This window comes from Pteronotus mesoamericanus, unplaced genomic scaffold (genome assembly GCF_021234165.1).
Source record: "Pteronotus mesoamericanus isolate MK-2021 breed Mesoamerican mustached bat unplaced genomic scaffold, CSHL_Meso_final scaffold_705, whole genome shotgun sequence".
Classification (NCBI taxonomy): domain Eukaryota; kingdom Metazoa; phylum Chordata; class Mammalia; order Chiroptera; family Mormoopidae; genus Pteronotus; species Pteronotus mesoamericanus.
This window is the reverse complement of record NW_026555326.1, coordinates 11332885-11355283: the sequence shown is the minus strand read 5'-3', so window position 1 is coordinate 11355283 and position 22399 is coordinate 11332885. Positions and strand designations below refer to the sequence as shown.

Sequence of the window (22399 nt, the reverse complement as noted above, 5' to 3'; positions counted from 1 at the left end):
GAACCAGGACACCTGAATCTGATCCTGTATGCAAGCTCCATGAGGACAAGAACTTTTTGGTGCTGTTCACTCTCTATCCCCAGTGCCTGGTACATTGTAGACTCTTTAAGTATCAATTTAATTAATTAATGTCACCAGACAAAGGAGGGAAACTGCAAATAAGGACCAAGTTCCATACTGAGGGCATTCAAAGACAGTTGGGACCCTATCATGGTCTACCAAGCTTCACCTATAAAACTCCTACATCCAAAGATGGGGGAACGAGGGGGAAGTGAAACAGGAGTATAAGCTCCTACAGAAGCCCTATTAAATGGAGAGCCCAGGAAGAATGGGGGAACATTAGGACTACAGTTACTCTGAGAAAGATCTGGGTTGTTGGGGTAGCAGTTTATGGGGTTGTATAGAGGGAGATTGTGAAGACGAGGAGAAGCTTCCAGTTTTGTGTTAACCATAATATCACTGACCATTCCAGTAGCTCAGCTATCCTGGGATAAACTCCCAGGAGCCCCAGAGGGAGCCAAATTCCTGGCTGCCATTACCAAAGCTGTTTCCTAACCCATACTCGAACTTAGCCAAATGATATACCTTTCTCTGGACTCTTCTTTCAGCAGTTTCTTCATTTTTCCCACCCAACACCCTATATGTAATAAGAAATCTAATAATTCTTTTATATTCTTTGGTAATTCTGAAAACAGGAAGGAGAAGAGAGTTTCCTTCCTCTTAATAGAAATGACTTGGACCTTTTTGATGCTTTTCCTCTTGGCAGCTATACCCCCTTCTCCCTTTCTCCATCCTCCCAACCTTAAAGCAGTCCTGAGCCCATTCACACAAACCCCAGAGCTGACCCTCATCTTCTCTAGGACCTGATCTACACTGCGTTTCCTGGCCAAACCCCTATGCCAGGCTCTGCAGCCCTTGTGTGACTTCCCTACTCTTCTCTCAACCCAGGGGTTACTGCCAAACCACTGTCTGCTGACCCAGCATAACCCAGCAGGGGGCAGACTGAGAGAAGGAATGGGGAGGGATCAATGTGTGGGCCACCAAACTGAAATTTCAGATTTTGGAGAGCTTCACTGCCTCACTCTCACCTAGCAGTCTGGCTGGTGGACAGACAGGAAGGAGAGGAGATACGTGGGAAGTGGCCAAGAGAGATACTTTTTTTGCTTTTTATTTTATTTTATTTTAACAGATTTTATTTACTGTTAGGAATGGAGGAAGAAAGAGAGGGAGAGAAACATCAATGTGCGAGAGACGCATCGACTGGTTAAATGGCTCTCACATGTCCCTTCCCCCACACCAGGGACCTACCTGGCCTGCAACCCAGGCATGTACCCTGACTGGGAATCAAACAGGCAACCTTTCAGTTCACAGGCCAGCACTCAATCCACTGAGCCACACCAGCCAGGGCTGCTGTTTATTTTTTTAATTATATTTTATTGATTACACAATTACAGTTGTCCCAATTCTTCCCCCTTTGCTCCCCTCCAACCAGCACCTGCCACTGCCTCAAGCACCACCACACCATTGTTCAAATCCATGGATCATGCATATAAATTTTTTGGCTACTCCATTTCCTCTACTGTACTTTACATCCCCATGACTATTTTGCAACTACCTTTCTGTACTTCTTAGTCCCCTCACCTCTTCACCCATTTACCACATCCTCCTCCCATATAGCAACCATCAAAAATGCTTTCTGTATCCATGATTCTGTCTCTGTTTTTTCTGGTTGCTGAGTTTGTGTTTTAGGTTCAATTGTTGATAGATATGTACTTATTGACATTTTTTTGTACATAGATTTGATCTCCTTTTTCTTAAATAAGTCCCTTTAACATTTCACATAATGATGGTTTGGTGATGAGGAACTCCTTTAGTTTTTTCTTGTCTGGGAAGCTTTTTATCTGACCTTCAATTCTAAATGATAGCTTTGCTGGGTAGAACAATCTTGGAAAAAGAACCAGACAAAATGGAGATAAGCAATCTGTCAGATGCAGAATTCAAAACACTGGTTATAAGGATGCTCAAGGAACCTCAACAGCATAAAAAAGATACAGTCAGAAATGAAGGATACACTAATTGAAATAAAGAACAATTTACAGGGAAACAACTGAGAATCAAATCAATGATTTGAAACATAAGAAAGCAAAAAACAAGCAATCAGAACAAGAAGAAAAAAGAAAGAATCCAAAAAAACAAGGATAGAATAAGCAGCCTCAGATATAACTTCAAGCGCTCCAACATTTGCATCATAGGGGTACCAGAAGAAGAGAAAAAGCAAGAAATTGGAAGTCTATTTTAAACAAATAATGAAAGAAAACTTCTGTAATTTGGTGAAGGAAAGAAATACATTTCTCAATCTGAGAACTGAGCTGAAGGGAAAAAGCCAATTATGAGTGTCCCTTCATTCTTTTCCCTAGAATCAGACTTTTCATCCCTCTTTGCTCCTGGGGCAAAGAACACTGACCACATGAGACCAGGTGCTTCAAATCTAAACAAATGTTTATTTTATTTTATTTTATTTATTTTTAGAAAGAGGGGAAGGGAAGAAGAAAGAGAGGAAGAGAAACATCAAGGTGTAGTTGCTCCTCATGCTACCCCCACTGGGGACCTGTCCCGCAACCCAGGCATGTGCCCTCGCTGGGAATTGAACTGGTGACCCTTTGCTTTGCAGTTGGGTGCTCAATCCACTGAGCCACACCAGCCAGGGCTAAACACATGGTTTTAACACATGATAGAATATTTTAGATTGCACATCTCAAAGAAAATCCATGTCTCTCAATGTCTCCTTAAATAGTGGACTCAGGAGTCCCAAGGTAAAGAAGAATGGTTAGAGCTGAGTTAGTCAGTAACAGACAAATTTGTGAAAGAGAAGAGTGTCAATCCCCATTTTCACAGAAGGCTGTTTTCAAACTGTGGGCCTTGACCCGTTAGTGGATGTGTTTTGATCAATATTTTCTGGTGGACTATAGTAGCAGAGAATAGACTAGAATAGGACATATTTCAAGTATGTCCATATAGGATATACCATATTTTGCCATGTATACTAAGCACCCACATTTTTGGCCTAAACTCTCAGGAAAAACTTGTTTTAATTTTTAATTCAATTTTAAATCTATTTATATTCAGATGCTTTTTTTGTATTATAAAGGAATTTTAGCATTTGTTTTGAACATATTATGGTATAAGAAATTTTATGTACAAGTAATTACAAAACACATGAACAGATATAAGATATTTCAGGTACTACCCATGTATAATGCACATCCTTATTTTTCCCTCAAAAAGCTGGGCAAAAAAAGTGCATAGTATACATGGCAAAATACAGTAAAATGTATTTCTTACTATGGATCATAATTCATTTTTTTCTTTTTTACTGATTTTAAAGAGAAGAAAGGAGACAGAAAGGGAGACAGAGAAACATCAATGTGTTGTTCCACTTATATATTCATTGGTTGATTCTTTTTAGAGAGAGAAGAGGAGGAGAGAGAGCGAAAGAAAGAGAGTGATTTGCTGTTTCACTTATTTATGCACTCATTGGTTGATTCTTGTATGTGCCCTGACCAGGGATCGAACCCACAACCTTAGCGTATCAAGATGATGCTCTAACCAACTGAGCTACACCACCAGGACAATCACAAGCAAAGTTTGAAAGCTGTCGGCTTATGAAGCCACTTGTTATTTAAAAAAAAAGAAAGAAAGAAAGAAATGAGAACAAATTCCTTACCTCCCCCCTACCCCCCACCATGCCCTGTAAACAAAAACAAACAGTATTATATTGCCTCCTGCTTTATTTTCCACAGAGCTGGCTTTCAACCTTATCTTCCCTGGTCTCATTCATGCCGATTCCAGGATTCAGGTACTCAGGTCTGGGGTCCATAATGTTAGCTGAAGCTCCACGCACACTACCTCTAGTGGATAACCTCCCCATCCACTACAGCCTGATAGAGCCTGTGGCAACCAGGGATGCTCTTATTCCTTGAAAAGAAATTCAAGGATGAAATGCACACACTTCTATATCTTCAGACTTCTCCTACCCATGCCAAGATGCTAAAAGGGATCCTCATCTATCTGGACAGGAGAAGATGGCCATGGGCATAGGGGTAGGGAGAAGAATAGGAGAAGACTATTCATTGAATGAATGGTGTGGGAGTGGAGGAGAGATTCTGGAGTTTGTAGAGTCCCACCCTAGGAAACAACTTTGTACCACTATCCCACCATAACTCATCATTCACTAGTATCTCTATCCCAGACTGTAAAAGTGTCACCCAACTCATCTTTTCAGTCACCATCACATCTCAGCCCTCTTTAGTCTACCTATTCACTGATTCCTAATTCCACCCAGTGATTTCCCAGATTGTGACTTCTCAATTAAACTCACTTCAAATGTTCTATGGCTCACAGGACTCTCCAATGTCAGCTACCACTTGGGGCAAAAGGAGATTCCAATTCCCATTCTTAAGCCACCTTTCCCAAGTCCTTGCTCCAAGCTCCCTCCCTTGTCTGACTCAGTTCACAACTCACAAGGGAGGAATCCCAGACCCTTCAGGGCCATGCTGCCTCACTCCTCCTGCATGTTGAGGATTCGCAATAGGATACTGTATACATCTTGGTCCATGTAGCCCTGTGGATGGCAGGAAAGGAATAAAGGGAGATGAAGAATAGAAAATCTCGGGAAAGACAGGTGAGGGAGAGACTGCAGTATGGTGGAATGCTGTTTTCTAACTATGAGCCCTCACAATATTTAACTCCTTCATGGCTGTTTTTTAATCTTCTCTCTCTCTCTCTCTCTCTTCCTTCCTTCCTTTCTTTTCTTTATTCCATTATTTCTTTCTTTTCTTTCTTTCAGATTTTATTTATTGACTCTTTGAGAGTGGGGAAGGGAGGGAGGGAGAAAAACTTTGATGATGCTTGAGAAACATCAGTTGGCTGCCCCTCTCACATCCCCAAACAGGGACCTGGCCTGCAACTCAAGCATGTGCCCCAACAGTGAATCAAACTGGCAACCCTTCAGTTAGCAGGATGACACCCAACCCACTGACCCACATCAGCCAGAGCTCCTAATCTTTTCAAAGAAGATAATGTTTATTCTTCAGGATTGCTGTGAGGGTTACAACTCTGAATCTAAAGCAAAGCACCTGGTACACAATAAGAGTTTGATAGTTTGATTCTTTGTAGTTATTATTATTCCTAATAGAGGAGCAAGTCACCCACCTCATCTTCCTTGGTGAGGGATCATTTGGCTCAGGAGGGAACTGAGAAAGGGAATAAGGGATGGGAAAAGGCTTTACAGTGGATCAGAGAATTGAAAAGGAGGGACAAACATCTCTCTCTCCACTTATTCAAGTGCAATTTCTCTTGCTCTTCCTTATGAGATCCAGAGACCTGAAACTGGAACACCTAAAGTCTAGCTTTCCAAAAAATGATAAATATGTGCAGGTAAGAGAAGGGACCCAAATGCAACACCCCCTGACCAACTTTCTGTCTCTCCCTCCCCCCATGCTCACCTGAGCAGCATTCAGCAGATGGTTCCTATAGGTAGAGATGATCTCTTCGTGGTTCTTCTGGGAATCCTGGGAGTAAACATCAATGAGTAGTTATATGCCTACCATCCCATACTCACCCTGACACTCCAAGCATGAGAAACAATAAAATTAAGGGGTCAGCTGGGCCAGATAGTCTCCCTGGCCCATCACTGGCCCAGCCTGGACCACTGTCTGAACAGGTCTCTGCAATTCCTAGGATCTCTCTTACATATACATCATTTCCACTGCCCACCCTCTTCTCCAGCTCTGTCCATTTCCCTGAGAGCCAAAACATACCTGCAGCTTCAGGACAAGGCGAGTATTTTCTCCTCGAACTGCTAGGACTTCCTCTGAAAGCTGTTCCAGCTTCTTCAACAATTCCTTGATCTAAAGCCAGAGGGAACCAATGAGGCCCAATTCATTTCCCACCCACCCCACCACTACCCAGGGTCAAAGTCAGCTTCCTTTTATGTAATATGTGCCAGATACTTTTACATATCTTATCTTATTTAATACTCAAAACAGCTGTACTTCTGAGAAGAAAAATACTTCTCTGGAAGAAGTATTATTCACATTTTGTAGACAAGGAGCCTGAGTTAAGTTAATTTGTCAAAAATCATACAGTTAATAAGTGATGGCCTAACACTTGAACCAAGATCCCTTTGAATTCATGGTCTACTATGCTCGTTAACTCTATTCTGGATCCTGACCTACTTCTGGCTGCTGATCACTGAGCAAAATGGACATGAGTTCGTGAGGCTACTCAACAAATGTGGTTAATGATAACCAGCAGTAATAGGAATGGTGGTAGTAAGAATAATAAAAATAGCTGTGATTGAATACTAATTAAAATTTTCAAGAAGTTATTGAGTATTTTAAATAAAATCTTATGTAATGTAACCATCACAAAAACCTTATTATTAGCCTCATCTTATAGATGAAAAAACTAAGGGTTGTAGACTTGGAGGCTTAGATAACTCACCCACGGTTAATCAGTAAGTTTTGAACCTGAAATAAAAATCTAGACGATCTCAGTCCAACCTCCACTACACTATATTCTTTTGCTCATCTGATCTCTTTCCTCTTCTCCTTCAACACCAACACAAAATTCTTGCTTTCTTTAATTTGCCCCACCCCATACTGATTCCTCTTCTGTGCAACATTCCTTCTATTTTTATGCACTCTATATTATGTAAAACATATGCTCCCCACATTTTTAATCATTCTAAATTTGATCATGTACACAAATTTGAATAAGAATTCTGAATTCATTTCATAACATTCTAGAATTACTAAATTCACTTGCAAATTGATTTCTTTAGGAAACTCGTGCATCTCACATGGCGATTTTCTAATTTCTTTTCTTTGCATTGGTGCTCTTTGGCAATAGAGATCTTCTGTAGAACCCACTCTAATTGAAGTGGGACAGGAGAAGTTGACCTTTAGCCTAGTCTACTTTCCTTTTCTTTTTTTAAGATTTTATTTCTTTATTTTTAGAGAGGGCAAGAGAGGGAGAAAGAGAGGGAGAGAAACATCAAGGTGTGGTTGCATTTCCCGCCCCCCTTGCTAGGGACCCGGCCCACAACCCAGGCACGTGCCCTACACTGGGAATTGAACCAGCAACCCTTTGGTTCACAGGCTGGTGCTCGATCCACTGAGCCACACCAGCTAGGGCCTAGTCTACTTTTCTTAATCAGTCAGCCTTTGAGTCACCTCCTCAGAACCCTAGCAAAACCACAGCAACCCACCATATTATCAGACCTGTTCTCAGGGTAATAAACAGAATTTAAGTCAAAATGCTAATAACCATAGTATTCCATGGGTGGTAGCCCTGATCACAGTGCTTCTGAACCCAGCGTCCCAAATTTTAATACCTAAGTCCCCTTCTCTCTTCTATTTATACCTTACCTCCAATCTTAACCCTAAACCACCTCAGACCCAGACAACTTGCTAATAATTGGCATTCATGCTCTGGCTGGTGTGGCTCAGTGGATTGAGTGCCAGCCTGAAAACCAAAGGATCACCAGTTTGATTCCCAGTCAGGGCACATGCCTGCCTGGGTTGTTGGCTGGGTCCCAGGTAGAGGGGTGTACGAGAGGCAACCACACACTGATGCTTCTCTCCCTCTTTTTCCCTCCCTTTCCCTCTCTCTAAAAATAAATAAATAAAATCTTTAAGAAATAATGATAATTGACATTTTGTTTAGGGTGTGGAAGGAGGGGCAGGTACCAATGCAGGTTAGCAAACCCCTAAACTCACAGAAACATTCCCCACTGCTCCCCACCACCACCTGATCTGATCACCTTGGCCTCCTTGTCCTGGCAAGTCCCCAAAAGATGCTCCATCTTCTCTTTCAGCAGCTCCACTGTTTTCTCAAACTGTTTTGAGCGCCCACGCATCTCGCTGGCCTGGCGCTCCTGCTCTGTGGCCCTGGCAGCCAGATCCCCACTCCTGCGGCGCTCCTTGGCCACAGACTCCTGCAGCCGGCCCATTTCCTCGCAAGCGGTGTTGTATTTTTCTAGCAGAGCCTTTAGCTCCTGACCCCAAGCTTGGGTCTGGGCCACCAGCGAGCCCCGAGTTTTCTCATGCTGCCGCAGGCTGGCTGCCTCCCGGGCCCTCAGCTCAGCCACTTCCTCTGTTGCCTGGTAGAGCAGCTTCTTCAGCTTCCTGATCTCCTGGCTCTTCCCACTCATTGTGGCCTGAACAGCCCCGAGCTCTTCCTCCAGCTTCCTGAGGTCTTGCTCTAAAGCAGCCACTTCTGGGGATGCTGGAACATTTGAGGAGGTGCCTGGTTCTCCATGTGGGGCAGAGGGTCCCCACAGCTGCAGCCGCTGGTTTTCCTCCTCCAGCCTAGACAGCGTCTGCTGGGCCTCGCGATGCCTGGCTACCAGGGTGCTGATGTGGGCCCGCAACTCCTCAAGTGACTCAGTACCTGTGTCCCAGGCACCCCCTTTGCCCACCAACTCTGGGGGCAGGCAGTCCCAAAGCCCTCGGAGGCCACTGCTCTGGGAGACCAGGCGCTTCCGCAACTTCTCGGTGGCCTCCTTCTCCAAGGCCAGTTCATCTGTCAGCAGCTTCACACTCTGCTGCAACTGCTGGAGCTGGACCTGAGCCTCAGGCTTGGGCACGAACTCCCGCTGCAATCGCTGGCTCAGGGACTGCAGCTCCCCTTGCAACCGCTGCCGCTCCCGCCCCAGATCCCTCAACTCCTCTAGCAAGCAATTGTTACTCTGTCTCAGTGCTGACACCTCCTTCTCCAGTGGTCCCTTTGCCAGTCCTCCTCCAGGCAACTGTTCCCTGGCAGGGGCCATTAGAGCCTCCACCTGGGCCCCAGGAGCCCTTTTCTCCCTCCCTTCATCCTTTTTGGTGATGGTTTCTGAGCCTGTGTTTTGTGCTCCTTCTCTGGGCTCCTGAGCAGGGGCCACAGGTTTCCCCTGTAGTCCTGCCTTTGCCCGATCCAGCCTCACCAGCACCTGTTCCAACCTGGCCTCCATCTTCTCCCAGGCAGCTGCTGCAGCCTCAACCCGGGGTGTCCCCAGAGCTCCCTCTAGAACAGGTCTTGACAAAGCCCCCAGGGCAGCATCCTTTTCTCGCCACACAGCAGCCAGCTCCTCCCTCAGTTGTTGCAGGAGCTGGTTCATGGCTGCTGTACCCACTGATTGAGCCACTGTGTCTATTGGTTCAGCCCCTGGGGCCTGTGAACTCTCCTGGCCAGCATGCAGCCGGTTAGTATGATCAGGGCCAAAGGGCTGTCCACTGTTAGTGATCAGTTGCTGTCCTGTGGCACTGCCCATGATCTCAGACATTGGGCTCTGGGGTGGCCCCTGTTCTGGCTGGGACCTAGCATGGTCATCATAATAGATCTCCCCTGACACTGAATCCTCAATCTTCTTGGAAGCTAATACTGGGTTGGCTGTGGCTGCAGCTGTGGCTGTGGCTACTGCCTGCTGCTGCTTCTTTAGCTCTTGTATGTGCTCAGCCAGCAGGTCCAGGAGACAACCCTGCTCCATGCCATCTTCTCCAGGATGCATACTAGAACTCTGCCCTTCTGGAGCTGTGAGCTCTTGGGCCAGGAGGAGCCCCAGCTCCTGCACATGTCCTCGAATCTTGTTCTCCAAGCCCAGGTAGGCTGCAGCTTGAGCCTTACATTCTTCTGTCTTTTGTACCAGCTCCTGCTCCAACTGAGAAACTTTCCTCTGCTCCTCTTCATATTTCCACCTCCATTCCTCTGAGCATGCATCTCCATGATTCTCTTCTTTCTGCTGCTCCTTGAGCTCTCCTCTCCAAGAACTCTTAGGTAGAGAACCCACCTGAGGCTCAGATGGAGAGGCCTATGTAGAAAACAGACAGTGAAGTAAAGCCTGGAAGCTATCCTAGACCCAGGAGGGCCTTTCTTCTTTTAGACTGTCTTGATACCCCCATGGGTCACTTCCTGGAAGATATCCCAGTGGGATGGCCTGCAGTGGGTCAGAAGGGGAGGCACTTAGGGTCTTACCTTAGATGCAACATCTGGGTGTTGAACTAGCTTCTGATCTATATGAAAATACATAAGGAAAATGAGAGCAGAGACAGGTCCCATGTGTTTCTAGCCTACATTCTTGCTTCAGACTCACTGAGAGGAGTGGCCCTTCCGTGTCATAACCCTTGCCACACATACCTTCCTGGAGCTGGGAACCACCCCTCTGCAATCCAGCAACCTTGATTCCCTATCCTAGAGATGTGCCAGCTCATTCATTTTGTTCTTACTTTATTGGACACTGTGCCAGGCACTGCTATAAGCACCAGGACCTCAGTGGTAAGCAAAACAGAAATGGCCTATCATCTGAGGCGTTTATGGTCTAGTAGAGGAGAGAGAGATTGACCAGGAAACCACACAAAGAGATATACATTTATAATTCAGAAATGCTAGTGATAGTACTAGCCAGAGTTGCCTATAGTGAGAGACAAGGCTTCATTAAAGAACTTTGTGACCATGCTTTTGGGAATTTGGGGTCATCTCATAGCAGCAGCAATAAATAAGTAAACACTTGATTAAAGTGACAATTATGTGTCAGATTCGTTATTGCCATGGAAATAAATGGGATTCTAAAAAGCTTTGAGCTATAAAGGAAAATCTTGAAGTTACAACAGGGAACTGGCTTTACCTCCTCTCTGCCAGTTCAGGGCTTGCTGTAGCAGCTTCCACAGTGCCTTGTCTTGTGTTCGGAGAGCATAATACAGGGCATCATGCCCCATACTATCCACTGCTCTCACATCAGCTCCATGACTCAGAAGCAATTCAGCCACTTCAGCGCTGCCTTTCTCACAGGCCAGGATAAGAGCCGATCTGTGGGTTAGGTCAAATCTGAGGATAGGCTTTTCCTCTGGAATTGGAGAGTCTTGGTTCCAGAAATCCTCATTCAGTGTGGGCAGGGGAAACAGAGACCAACACCAGCCAATGACAAACCATTAGGCCAGACCAGAACTTTTCAAATGCTATTCCTTGGAGCTGAAGCATCAGAAAGCAGGGGGCCAATTGAAAGAGATTTATTTTCCTCTGTTTTATATATTAAGCTTGTGCATAAATTCTTTATCAGAAAAAAAGGATTCCATTGCTTAAAAAATAGTTTAAAAACCAGTAAATTAAACTATGCATCCAGAGGTATTGATTCTACTTCCAGAGTCACCTACATTAAGAAGATGGGGCTGGCAGCAGCTGAATAAAAAGTATAAGAAAAACTTTCTCAACTTCCCAAGAGAAAAACAGTGAAGCAGTTGGCAGAGTTCCTGTAAACCATCTCTCAGAAGAAAGGAAACCAAGAACACAGAGACCAACTTGTCTTCACACACACACACACACACACACTTTGCCCAGTGGCACCTTCCTAGATTGGTCAGGGTCTGGATTTGGGGTGAAAAGACGAGGAAGGCTCACTTGTCATCCTTGTCCGTGACATTAACTCGGGCACCTCTCTGCAGTAACTGTGAGCAGATAGCTGCATGACCACCCAGTGAGGCAATCATCAAGGGTGTACGTCCATCCTGCACAGGTTGTAGAAAGAGGGTTCATGAGAAGCCAGGGAAGCCAGGGGTTTGATACAATCCTACCAGCTCCCCTCTCCCCACATCTATTCAGAAAAAGAATTCCCAGTCTTGGGGCTAAATGTTCCTTTTCTAAGGGTTAGAAGCTGTCCAGAAGATAAGAGTTAACTTCTCTGTGAGGAAGTGGAGGAGGAGCAGGGGGAGTTGGGAAGGAGAAAGAGGAGATGGTACTGCACAACATCTAGTCATAGAACTTGGCCAATCAAGCTTATAGAGAGCAACAGCCTCCCTGTGTAGAACACTTCCCAGTGGTCCAGCTGATACTCACATTATCTAGGACATCCAAAAAAGCTTCATGGTCACATAGCAGGAGCACACTTGAGGCACAGCCAGAGGAGGCTGGGGAGGGTTGAAGGATGATTAGGTTAAGGGGAATCAGGAAGTACATCTAGTCAGACCATGACCCAACATCCCCTCTGACCATTTTAGTAATCAGCCCTGCCCTTTCCACTGAATGGTGTCATCCCCTCCTTCCTACCCTATGGTCCCTGCAGCCCTATTTCCCACCAGCCCTCTGGCACGCACCTGCCCAGTGCAATGGACTACGATTTTCTGCATCCACAGCATCTTCGTTGGCACCATGCTGTAAAGAGCCACAAAGGGAAACAGCATGGAACATGGTGTTAACAATCTCATCCCATACCCACTGTTGGGTCTCCAACTTCCATATTACCATGGGGAGGGGTGGGAGGACCATGGCTTTGTTCAACTGCAAGGCAAGTGCAATACACTTTTTTGGGGGATAGGGATAGTAGGCAGCCCTGAATTTCAACCCTGGTTGTTAAACCTAGGGCCTAAGAAAAATCAGATTATAGATAAATAAATGTACTAGGGAAAAATAACACCTGAGTCCATGACTTGTACTTTTGGATCATAATTAGGAAACTTGGAAAGGCCTGGGAAGAACAAAAGCAGAACAGCCATTCACCCAATGGTCTATTGAACTGTGCCTTTTATACTTTTGGAGACTTATTTATAAAGTTTCTACATGTCATTTCACATTTATATTTCTCTTTGTGTGCCTAGACTACACATACCTCAAAAACAGACAGTAGGATTTTGTTTTAATTTGAAAATCTCTGTTCTCCTTCTGCCCCACCCCCCATCACCATCACAGCAGTTAGTCTTTGAAGAGGCTCTGCCAATGGCAGTGCTCAATATATGCATATTGATTGGCAACTCTACTTTATGACCTGCTCTCAAGGGCAGCATTAAGTGTGGTGCCTGCACATAGTAGATGTTAAATAAATGTTGTGAATTAATGAATAAATTCTTACAAACTCTCATATTGGGGATGAGATGGGTATATTTGATCAAATATTGCTTGTGACTTCAAGACAAAGAAATGCTGGGTCCGTTTCTTCCCTTCACAGGTGTAGTATCAAGGGGCTGTTCTTACCTGGAGCAGAACCTTCACACATTGTGGCTGGCAGGAGATGGTAGCCAAGTGTAGGGCGGTGCTTCCTGGAAAGAGAAAGAGGGGGTGAGGGAGGCAGGTGGCACCGTGCATGCCAATGACTCACAGGGAGGGAAGGCAAGAGATGCACAGATAATCAGAGGGAAATTAGAGAGAGAAGCTCTCAGCCATATAGGGCCAGAAATTCCTGTTCTCCAAGTGCCTAGTACCTTTGGTGGAGGTGGGAGGTGGGTGAAAGCACACCCAGCTTGCAGGTCGGGGAACCTCTGGAAGCATCCCGGCCAGAACTTATGAGGAGAGAAGCAGGAGGCTGCAGTTGGAACCTCCAGCAGGGCCCAACACTGGCCCCCACTGCTGTTGTAGAGGAAGAGGCAAACAGCATAACAGTGCTCAGTCTAACTCACCATCCTCATTCTTGTTATTGATGTCAGCCCCATTTGCAAGCAGTATAGTCAAACATTCTGTCAGGCCTCTGGAGGCTGCCAGATGAAACCTGCCAGAATCAAGGTGGAATGATGAAGGGATCAGGGGATAAGGAATGGGAGGGTCTTAATAATCACTGCCTGCTACGCTCCCTAACCCCAAAGCCAATCTCAAAAGCAGAAAGGGAACTCCCCTGACCTGACTTTCTGAAAAAGACAAGGCTATATGGCCTACTGTCATAAAGTCAGAGGAAGCTGGAAATAAATATAGAAATAAGAGCTACAGGTCTCAAGCAGTCTCAGACTATTATTGCAGGAACCTTACCAGACTGGAAAATGTCACAGAAAGAGTCAGCCAGACCAGAGCAGAGGGATGAACATGTGAAGGCTGGCTTAGGCAGAGACAAGGGGTAACATCCCTCTTATCCTACTCATTCCTTCTAGCCATGTTACTCTCATGGCTACCACTTCATTCTGAATTTTCCAAGCACACACACCTCTTTGTGCAATGAAGAAATAGTCTATTTAGTGTATATATCAGCTTTCTGTTTGTTTCATGGGATTTTTGTCCTTTTTTGGTCAATTGTTTTGATCTGAGTTGTGAGGTAGATGGAGCTCAAGGACAATACATTCTTCCCTCATTTTGTGCAGCACTTGATATGTAGCAAAGATTTATTAAGACAAAAACGGCTCTCAAGTTGTAGGCATTCCCTGGTCCTACATCATATTGGGGTTTGGAGCTTCCAAAGGGAACCACACACTAAAGGTGGGGTCAGGAAGACTTACGGGGACTGGCCGTTCGAGTCTAGCTTGGTGGGTCGGGCAGACTTTCTGGAAGCCAGGACAGCCACGCGTCCCACATCCCCTTGTTGCACTGCCTCCAGCAGTTTCTGATCACGGCGGTTCCATCTCTCCACCTGGTCCAAAGCCATAAATTGTGTGAATTAGGTGAGGGTGGAGTGGAGAAAGAAAAAATGGAGATGGTTAAGAAGATGCCAAGCAAGAGGAAAAGGACATCTCTGAGGTCCTTTCAATGTTCCACAAGTCACTCAGTTTAGGTCATGTAGTCCTTCTTAGGTGGATGAATTAAATAATCACCAACTCATATGCTACTGAGAACCACTTCTGGTTATTGCTAACCCTGGGCCAAAAGATGCTTGGACTACTGAATTAAAAATCAGTTTTGAGTGCTGGATGCAGAGTATTTCAAATGCTTTTTAAATAATTGTTATGATTATTGTTGTTAGATGCACAGCCACAGAGCAGTCCCAGCCATGACTCCTTTCCCTTTTGTTCTCTAGGTGTTGCTGGAGCAAGCTGAACCAAACTGACCACTCTTGATTGTACTCACATTCTCTCTAAGCTTTCCATGCTGCTCTGCTTTTTGTCTTCAGATATTTGAGAAGTCAAGGCACCTAGCTTCAGGTCACAGTCAGGAATCCAAATACCTAGTTATACTATCTCTATACATTGGCTTTGGGCCTCAGAACTGGGAGGAGAAGCAGAGTTTCTGTTTTCCCATCTCATATCTTTGCCCATTACCTAGTTGCTCTTCCCTTTCATGGCAACAACCAAACAGCAAATACAGGTCTCTAGCTAGGTTTGAGGAAGCAGTGAGAGGCCTCTCTCCTTCTACTTCCTTCCTGCCCTCCTCTTTTCCTGGCAGGGAGCAGCTGTCCCAGACAAAAGCCACACCTGGGCATATATTGTTCTATCACTCCTGCTTGACTTTTTCAGGTGGCAGGATAATTACAACAATTGAAGTATCACAGGATGTAAAAGAGGGAGCTGTTTGAAAACACCCAGAGCTGAAATCATAGAAAAGCCAGGGAAGGGAAGGGAAGGGAAGGGAAAAGGGAAAGGGAAGGGAAGGGAAAGGGGAAGGGAAAGGGAAGGGAAGGGAAAGGAAAGGAAGGGAAGGGAAAGAGAAGGGAAGGGAAGGGGAAAGGGAAAGGGAAAGGGGAAGGGGAAGGGGAAGAGGAAGGGAAGGGAAGAGAAGGAAGAAGGATACAAAAATTTGTGGTATGGTGAAAAGGACCCCAGAGAAATTTTGTCAGCAGGTCTCAGTTCAGGGACTGATTCAGTTTCTTTCTCAGCTATGAGATCTAGAATAAGCCATTAAACACCTGTAACCTGTTTCCTCATCTATAAAATGTGGAAAATAACTACCTTATCATGTTGTGAGTATTAAATGAACTAATATATATAAGATCTCTCTGTAAACTGTCAAGAGCTATACAAGTGTATGGCATCCTTATAACAAAACAGGAACTGATAGGGGATTAGTGGTTGCACATTGAGTTGTAATCTCAACAAGAAAGAGGCTATGGGAGAAGGTATAAAAATATAGGATCAATAAAAGCCAAATAAGTCATTTTCAAATACTGTTTACATAACCATGGCAAATTATTCATCAAAAACAGGAAAGATTTTAAATGTCACAATCATAAAATTATCTAGGGTAGATGGATTCTGAGGTAGGACTCCAGTATTCATAGCCCTTTCAAGTGCTGTTTCAATTAGCCTCTCAACATTCCTGGAAAGTAGTTAGGGCTGATATTATTTTATCTATTTGACAGAATAAGTAACTGAAGTACACGGGGATTAAATAACTGTGCAGACACCCACAACAAAATGGTGAGAAAATTGAGATTAAAACCCAGGCCACCTGATGCCCAATCCTAGTTCTTACCACCAGACCACACTACTACAGAGTATGGAAGATATTTTACTTATTTCCAAATAAACAGTCTAGGACTGCCTCCAGGGCAGAGCCACCCACTCAAAGATGCTACTTTTTTGCATGAAGAGTCTCCATACAGGTCAATTCTCAAAGGGCAAAATAAGCGAAATGACTCCTCCACATACCAATAGAATGAGATGTAAGAACACATAATCCAAGGTCTCTTGGGTGACAGATCACCCTCAGAAAAAGCAGAGAGCTAGAACTATGCCTCCAGCACAGGAAAGTGCCATGAGCCGACCTCAATGTGAAGTCCTCCATTTAAAATCCCAATTCAAACATTTTCTGTCGTTGTGAATTTAGACATGTAACAACTTCTCTGAATATCAGTTCCTTAATGATATAACATCATATAAAGCACCTAACACTATGTCTGTCACCTAGCAGGTAAACAATAAATGATAGTTCCAATCCCCGTCCTTTCTAGCCTTGCTGGGCACATTTTGGTTGTTCCTGGATTCATAATTCTCCATACAGGGGAGTGGAAGGAAGGGATCTTGCTCATAATCGCCAATGCTCAACAGCCAGGCTGTACAGATGGTAAAGGTGTTTCCAAGCAAAATAGACACTTTTCTTTATAGCTAGATAGTTCTAAATCCACCTGATTTATTTCCTACAATTTTGTTATACTAAGAAGAATTTAAAATAGGTGGAAATTCTTCATGACCAAACCTCTGTAGAGCTACAGTGGAAAAAGACAGAGAGACATTTCTAAATTTCAAGATCCAGTCCATTCATTGCTCGCCCAACACCTTGGAAAACAGGCACTGGATTATCATCACAGTCTCAAGGGAGCAATTACCAGCAGACTCAAATACAAGAATAAACTTTGTATATATGCAGCTAATGTTAGAGGGTCCCTGGCTGGTGTGGCTCAGTGGATTGAGTGCTGGCCTGTGAACCAAAAGGTCAATGGTTTAATTCCCAGTCAGAGCACATGCCTGGGTTGTGGGCCAGGTCCCCAGTCAGGGGAGTGGAAAAGGCAACTGATTGATGTATCTCTCGCACATCGATGTTTCTCCCTTTTTCTTTGTCCCTCCCTTCCCCTCTCTCCAAAAATGAATAAATGAAATCTAAAAAAATAATGAGAGGTCCTGCCCTGGGCAGGTAACTCAGTTGGTTCAAGTGTCCTCCTGACATGCCAAGGTTGTGGGTTCGATCCCCAGTCATGACACATACAACACATACACGAATCAACCAATGGCCCTGGCTGAGAGGCTCGGTTGGTTGAAGTGTTGTCCCGTACACCAAAAGGTTTTAGGTTTGATCCCTGGTATGGGCGTGTATGGGAGGCAGCTGATCAAAATTTCTCTCTCACATCAATGTTTCTCCCTCTCTCTTCCTCTCTCTCTAAAACTGATAAATATGTCCTCAGGTGAGGATAAAAAAAAAAGAAAAACAATGAATGCATAAATAAGTGAAACAACAAAAACTGATGTTTCTTTCTCCGCTCCCCCTTCCTCTCTCTCTCAAAAAAAAATTAGAGTGCCTTTAAAATTAAAAAGTAATTGCAGCTTCACCTTATCTCTGGCTGTGTGCCTTTAAGCTTGAAGATGGAGCACACCAACAGTAGAGGAAGAGTGGCTACCACTGTAGGACAGGTGTATGGAAACAGGAAAGCTATCCTGAAGGAACCAGGAGATGACTCTCAACTTTTTAAATGCAATTCACATTTCTCTAAGCTAATTAAGTTCCAACTGTTTAAAGCTATTTTCTGGTTTATTTCTTACAAAGGCAGAGTAAGGTAATGTGTAAGACACCCTCAAAGTCATCCTCTACTTGACTAAAATAAAATGAGATTATAAAAGCTGGGTTTCTGTCTGTTCGCTGAATTTTCTATATTTTGGATAACTGAGATTAATTTTAAAATGAAGGAAGGAAGGGGGAAAGTCAAGGAACATAGACCAAGGACTTATGGACAAAACCAAAGGGGTAGAGTTGAGGGAGGGTGGGAGGGAGGGAGGGGGCAAGGGAAAGTGGTGGGGGGAAGGCAGAGACAAATATAGTTGAAAAAATAATTAATTAAAAAAAATTTTAAATGATCACCAATTTTTCAGTCCTTATCTCAATTTGAGAGTGCAAGACTCTGAGCCTTGGACCCAGGAGTGGGAGTGGGGATAGGCAGGGGCAATCTTCCTGTATCACTGGGAAGCCAAGTTTTGGGAGTGTCCAGGAGGGTTGTCACACAATTTCTGTGACAAACAGGTCCAGAGTGGTTAGCTACTAACAGAGTGGGGGAATTTATCATAAGAAGTATGAGGAAGTTTTATGAAGAAACAATTTGCAACTGAAACTGGCCTATAACAAGCTTTTTGTGATCCCATCCTGACTGAGGAAACAGATTTCTTTCCAGCTAGATACTTCTAAATCCAAACAATTTACTTCCTATAATTTTGTTATACTAAGAAGAGTTTAGAATGGGTAGAAATCCTTCATGGCCAAAACTTTATAGAGCTGGGGTGAAGAAGGGCAGAGGAATACTTTCAAATTCCTACACTCAGTCCATTGCTCACTGCGGCATCTAGAGTCCATATGAATAAGAGAGCCATTGTGAGTTAAGACAGAGTCCGGGTAGCCTCCGTTTCTGGTAGCCATAATAGTTATTCAGTGAATGCCTTTTGATTGGTTGATCCATAAGTAGAAACTAAGTGGAGAAGCAGATGTAAGTGGGACAAGGACAGGCCTCAACAGAGTTCCTGATATTGCCTCATAGCTTGCTTCCAGGCTTCTGTGGCCTGCCCATGCAAACTAAACTTCTGTGCACTAAACATTTCTCATGTTTGCTTATGAATGGCACCACCAAGTAGTATTAATACAGGTAAGTAGCAACTTCAGTTCTAAATGAACCATAATTTCAGTCTCCACAGAAATTGTTATCCCCAGATTGGGGGTCTCTCTGTAAGAGATCTTCAGAGAAGAAGAAATTATACTCTCTCTAAGCCCCCACATTCTGTAATCTTCTTCCTTGTGCTTTGTTCTGGGAGAACTTGGGGAGTAGAGTGACTTCTGCTGGGAACTCTCAGAATGAATACACTCTCCTCTTCTTTTCTCACCACCACCTTTCCCCTACTCAGTCAAAGGGGGTAGAGAGTATAAGTCCTACAAAAATGGGTGAGGGTTTAGAATGAACAAAGATTTGGGGAGAAGCAGGCAGAAGGCCTTGACTAGCACAAGAACCAGTCTGATGACCAGGCACTGCAGTGCAGGCTACTTACATAGGTCTGTGGGGAGCAGTTAGACTCCTGTGCTTTCTCTGGCACAGAGAAAGCTCTGGCACAGTGCAGGCTGGCCAGACTGCAAGATTAACTCACAGAGAGCAGACAGGTCAGGGCAAAGTGAGGAAAAGTGGAATTGAAAAGCCATTGGGCAGAGAGGAGCAGAGATTGAAGGGGAGAACAAATGAAGACTGCTGTTGTGGGAGCACTAATTAGAAAGCGGTTTCAGTGTGAGGGCCCAGTGGTAACAAGGAAAGAATGGGAGTGGAAGCGGCACAGGGTGAGATGGTGACAAGAACAGAGAAGGCTCTATGAAGGCCTAAGCTGGGAGTGCTTGTTGGGCTGAGAGGAAACAGCAAGAATAGGACCATATTGTGGGGGGGGGGGGGGGGGGGTCGTCAGGACAGGGCAGGGCTGGAAAATGAGACCATGGGACAGAACTTGGGAGACATAATGGAAGTTGGAGCTGAGCAGGAACTGGTTCAGCACTAAGAGACAAAGCACTAAAGGACAGGTCCTTCAGGAGGGGCAACAGCTGCAGGAAACGTATCAGAAGATGGAAATGCAGATGATAGGAGGACAAGGAAGGGCCAAGGGAAAAACCTTGGGGAGGTCCGAGGTTGGCCAGAGTCTGGGGAACAGGGTCTTGAGGAAGGCAGGACTGGCGGGCTGCATTGCAGGGGCGGAAGAACTGGAAAGACCGATAAAGAGAAAAGGCAAAGGGTGCACGGCGGTTGGAGTCAGGATTTCTGTCACCACAGGGCTTGGGCCCTAGCCCCATGCCCATCCTCCCAGACATTTTGGCACCTACCGCCACCTGTGAGCTGGAGCAGGAGAAGATGCGCTTCATGGCCAGGGCCAGAGCCACGGGTTGGAGGTTTGGGGGTGAGGGGAGGGGACGCGCAGAGAGAGAGAGGCCACAGATGTCCGAACCCACCGAACTCAGTTGCAGCTGTGCAAAGAGAAAGCTGTCAAAAGCAATGCCGGACCCGCCCCCAGGCCCGGCCCTGCTCAACCCGAGTCAAGAACCCGGGGACTGGGCTTAAAACTCCGCCCCTGGCCCTGCCCCACTTCGCCTACAGAAAGACGAAAAGCCGGCGGTCTGACTGCGACTTGAGCTCAGTCTCAAACTCCGCTTTCCCAAATCGAACCCGCCCCCTGCTCCGACCTGCTCAATAGTCTAGTGTACCCGACCGGCTTCGGTTAAAACTCCGCCTCTGGCCCCGCCCCTCTCCTCAGGTTCAGGCGGCAGCCCCACCCCAGACGCGCCTCAGCCCCGCTCTTCCTAGAGCCGCTGCAGGAGGCAGGCAGGCCTGGCTTCTCCCCCTGCGCCCGGTTTTTGCCAACTACCGCGTTTAAGCACTGGCGGCGACGCTTTCATTATATCCAGAAACCTTTGGTCAACTTAGTTACCTCTACTTCCTCCCCTATTCACCAGTCAAAAACCAGGCACAAAAGAGGATTTGAAGAGAACAGTTTGGAGATGGGAGGAAACTAGTGTGAGTGGTGCATGACACGCCGAAACTTGAGGAACTAAAATTGAGGGAAAGGGTATCAGGTTTAACCTTCTAAAGAACCTGTAAATTAGAAAAGGCAGAGGGAGAGGAGAGAATTATTTTAAGCACACCTCCCTCCCTTCTTTAAAAAACAAACACAATTTCTACTCTAAATTCAAAATCACCAGTTCTGGCTTGAACAGTCAGCCCCAGCCAACTGGTCTATCGATCTCTCATTTCTCCACCTGGCAGCCAGAGCAAGCCCACTCATACGCATAAGAAAGCCCACTGGATACAGCTGAAAATGCTTAACGTGGTTTATAAGGCTCACCAGGAGCTGCACCCTGTCCTCTCCGGTCTCATCTCCCACTGCTTTCACAGCTGACTCATCTCTCAGGGCTTTCACAGCTGATGGCTCAAAATATTCTAATCTACTACAATTTCCTTCCAGTCTGGTGATTACCAGTAATCCTACCAGGAATGCCTCCTCTCACACTTGGTCCCCGAAGCCACATGTATTTTGGGGGGGGGGGGGGGGGGGGTTCCTGTAAAGTTTTCCATTACAATGCTGCCACCACCCTCCCTGCCACAAACACACATCAAAAAAGTGTGCCAAATTGTGTGATACAATTCTAATTCTGCTATATCATATAGCAACCACCTCTCTGTATTTGCTTATGTCTGCTTTCCCTACTAAACTGGGTTATTTGATGGTAGGAGTTGTATTTTATATTATTCTCATTGCCTGACACATATTAGGTGCTTAATGTCTGATGAGTGAATGAGTGAAAGAGTGAATGAATGATTGAAGAAATGAAGGTGCAACAATGAGAAAAAAGGAAAGAATATAGGTATGTGTGGAGAGAGCCTGTTGTTTCTACAGGTGTTCCTCAAACTGGCTTTGCTCCAAAGGAAAAGGTGACAAAACAGGCTTATTTGAAGAATAGGTTGGAGTAAGAGAAAGTCCCATTCTTGGGGAAAAAACCAAAAAGGTCCCACTCTGAAACTGAGGGATAGAGAGGAGAGGGATCTCTAGATGAGTAAGAATACTAAAAGTGCTCTTTTAATCACATGGGTAAAGAGTTACATGAACCAGTCCTCAAGGATTATGACCATGGCTTCAGTTCCAGCCCCATAAACAGTATGCTCCATAATAAAGGTCGATTAAGCTATTGCCTATATGAAGTGCACTGAGGGCCACCATGGACTCCTCCTGCCACAAAATAACTCACTAGCTTGCCACAAAATAGTTCCTGCCTAATAGGCCAGGTAGGCCATCATTCTCAGAGTCAGGTAACAGAGGCAGAAACATGGTCTCTAGAAGGCCATTGCTGAGGTGCACATATTCCTTGAGAGTACTAGAAGAACCCTTGGTGTCTAAAGAGATAAAATAGGTTTGATTTCTATCATTACAACCTCAAGTTAATTAACACCTTAGTGGGTATGACAGCTTATTTCAAACAGAATGAGCAGGGTAAGTTAGTGGGAGGAGACAACACCTAG

General features: G+C 45.0%; 1 protein-coding gene across 2 annotated transcripts; it reads right to left on the bottom strand.

Moving 5' to 3' along the window:
* Positions 1 to 4558: 4558 nt before the first annotated feature.
* Positions 4559 to 20250, bottom strand: ANKRD35 (ankyrin repeat domain 35). 2 transcript variants are annotated; one of them, XM_054562857.1, is made up of 13 exons: positions 20212 to 20250; positions 14229 to 14359; positions 13425 to 13513; positions 13003 to 13067; positions 12129 to 12186; positions 11872 to 11942; positions 11437 to 11543; positions 10667 to 10848; positions 10018 to 10055; positions 7826 to 9853; positions 5820 to 5909; positions 5505 to 5570; positions 4559 to 4621 (listed from the first exon to the last, which is right to left on the bottom strand). In XM_054562857.1, the coding sequence occupies exons 1-13, from the start codon at positions 20248 to 20250 to the stop codon at positions 4559 to 4561; spliced, it is 3027 nt and encodes a 1008-aa protein (XP_054418832.1). The 2 variants fall into 2 exon arrangements, with proteins under 2 accessions (XP_054418832.1, XP_054418833.1); XM_054562858.1 differs by lacking the exons at positions 13425 to 13513; positions 14229 to 14359 and having other exon boundaries at positions 13003 to 13029; positions 20218 to 20250.
* Between the last annotated feature and the right edge of the window lie 2149 nt (positions 20251 to 22399).

What these genes read in the sequence shown, in the direction of transcription:
- ANKRD35 (XM_054562857.1), bottom strand. Translation starts at nt 20,250, where the DNA reads ATGAAGCGCATCTTCTCCTGCTCCAGCTCACAGGTGGCG. An exon ending in GCTCCAGCTCACAGGTGGCG is followed by an intron (nt 14,360 to 20,211) that starts GTAGGTGCCAAA and finishes GCTTTGGACCAG; the next exon opens with GTGGAGAGATGGAACCGCCG. An exon ending in GCCTTGTCCTGAAGCTGCAG is followed by an intron (nt 5,571 to 5,819) that starts GTATGTTTTGGC and finishes GTTTACTCCCAG; the next exon opens with GATTCCCAGAAGAACCACGA.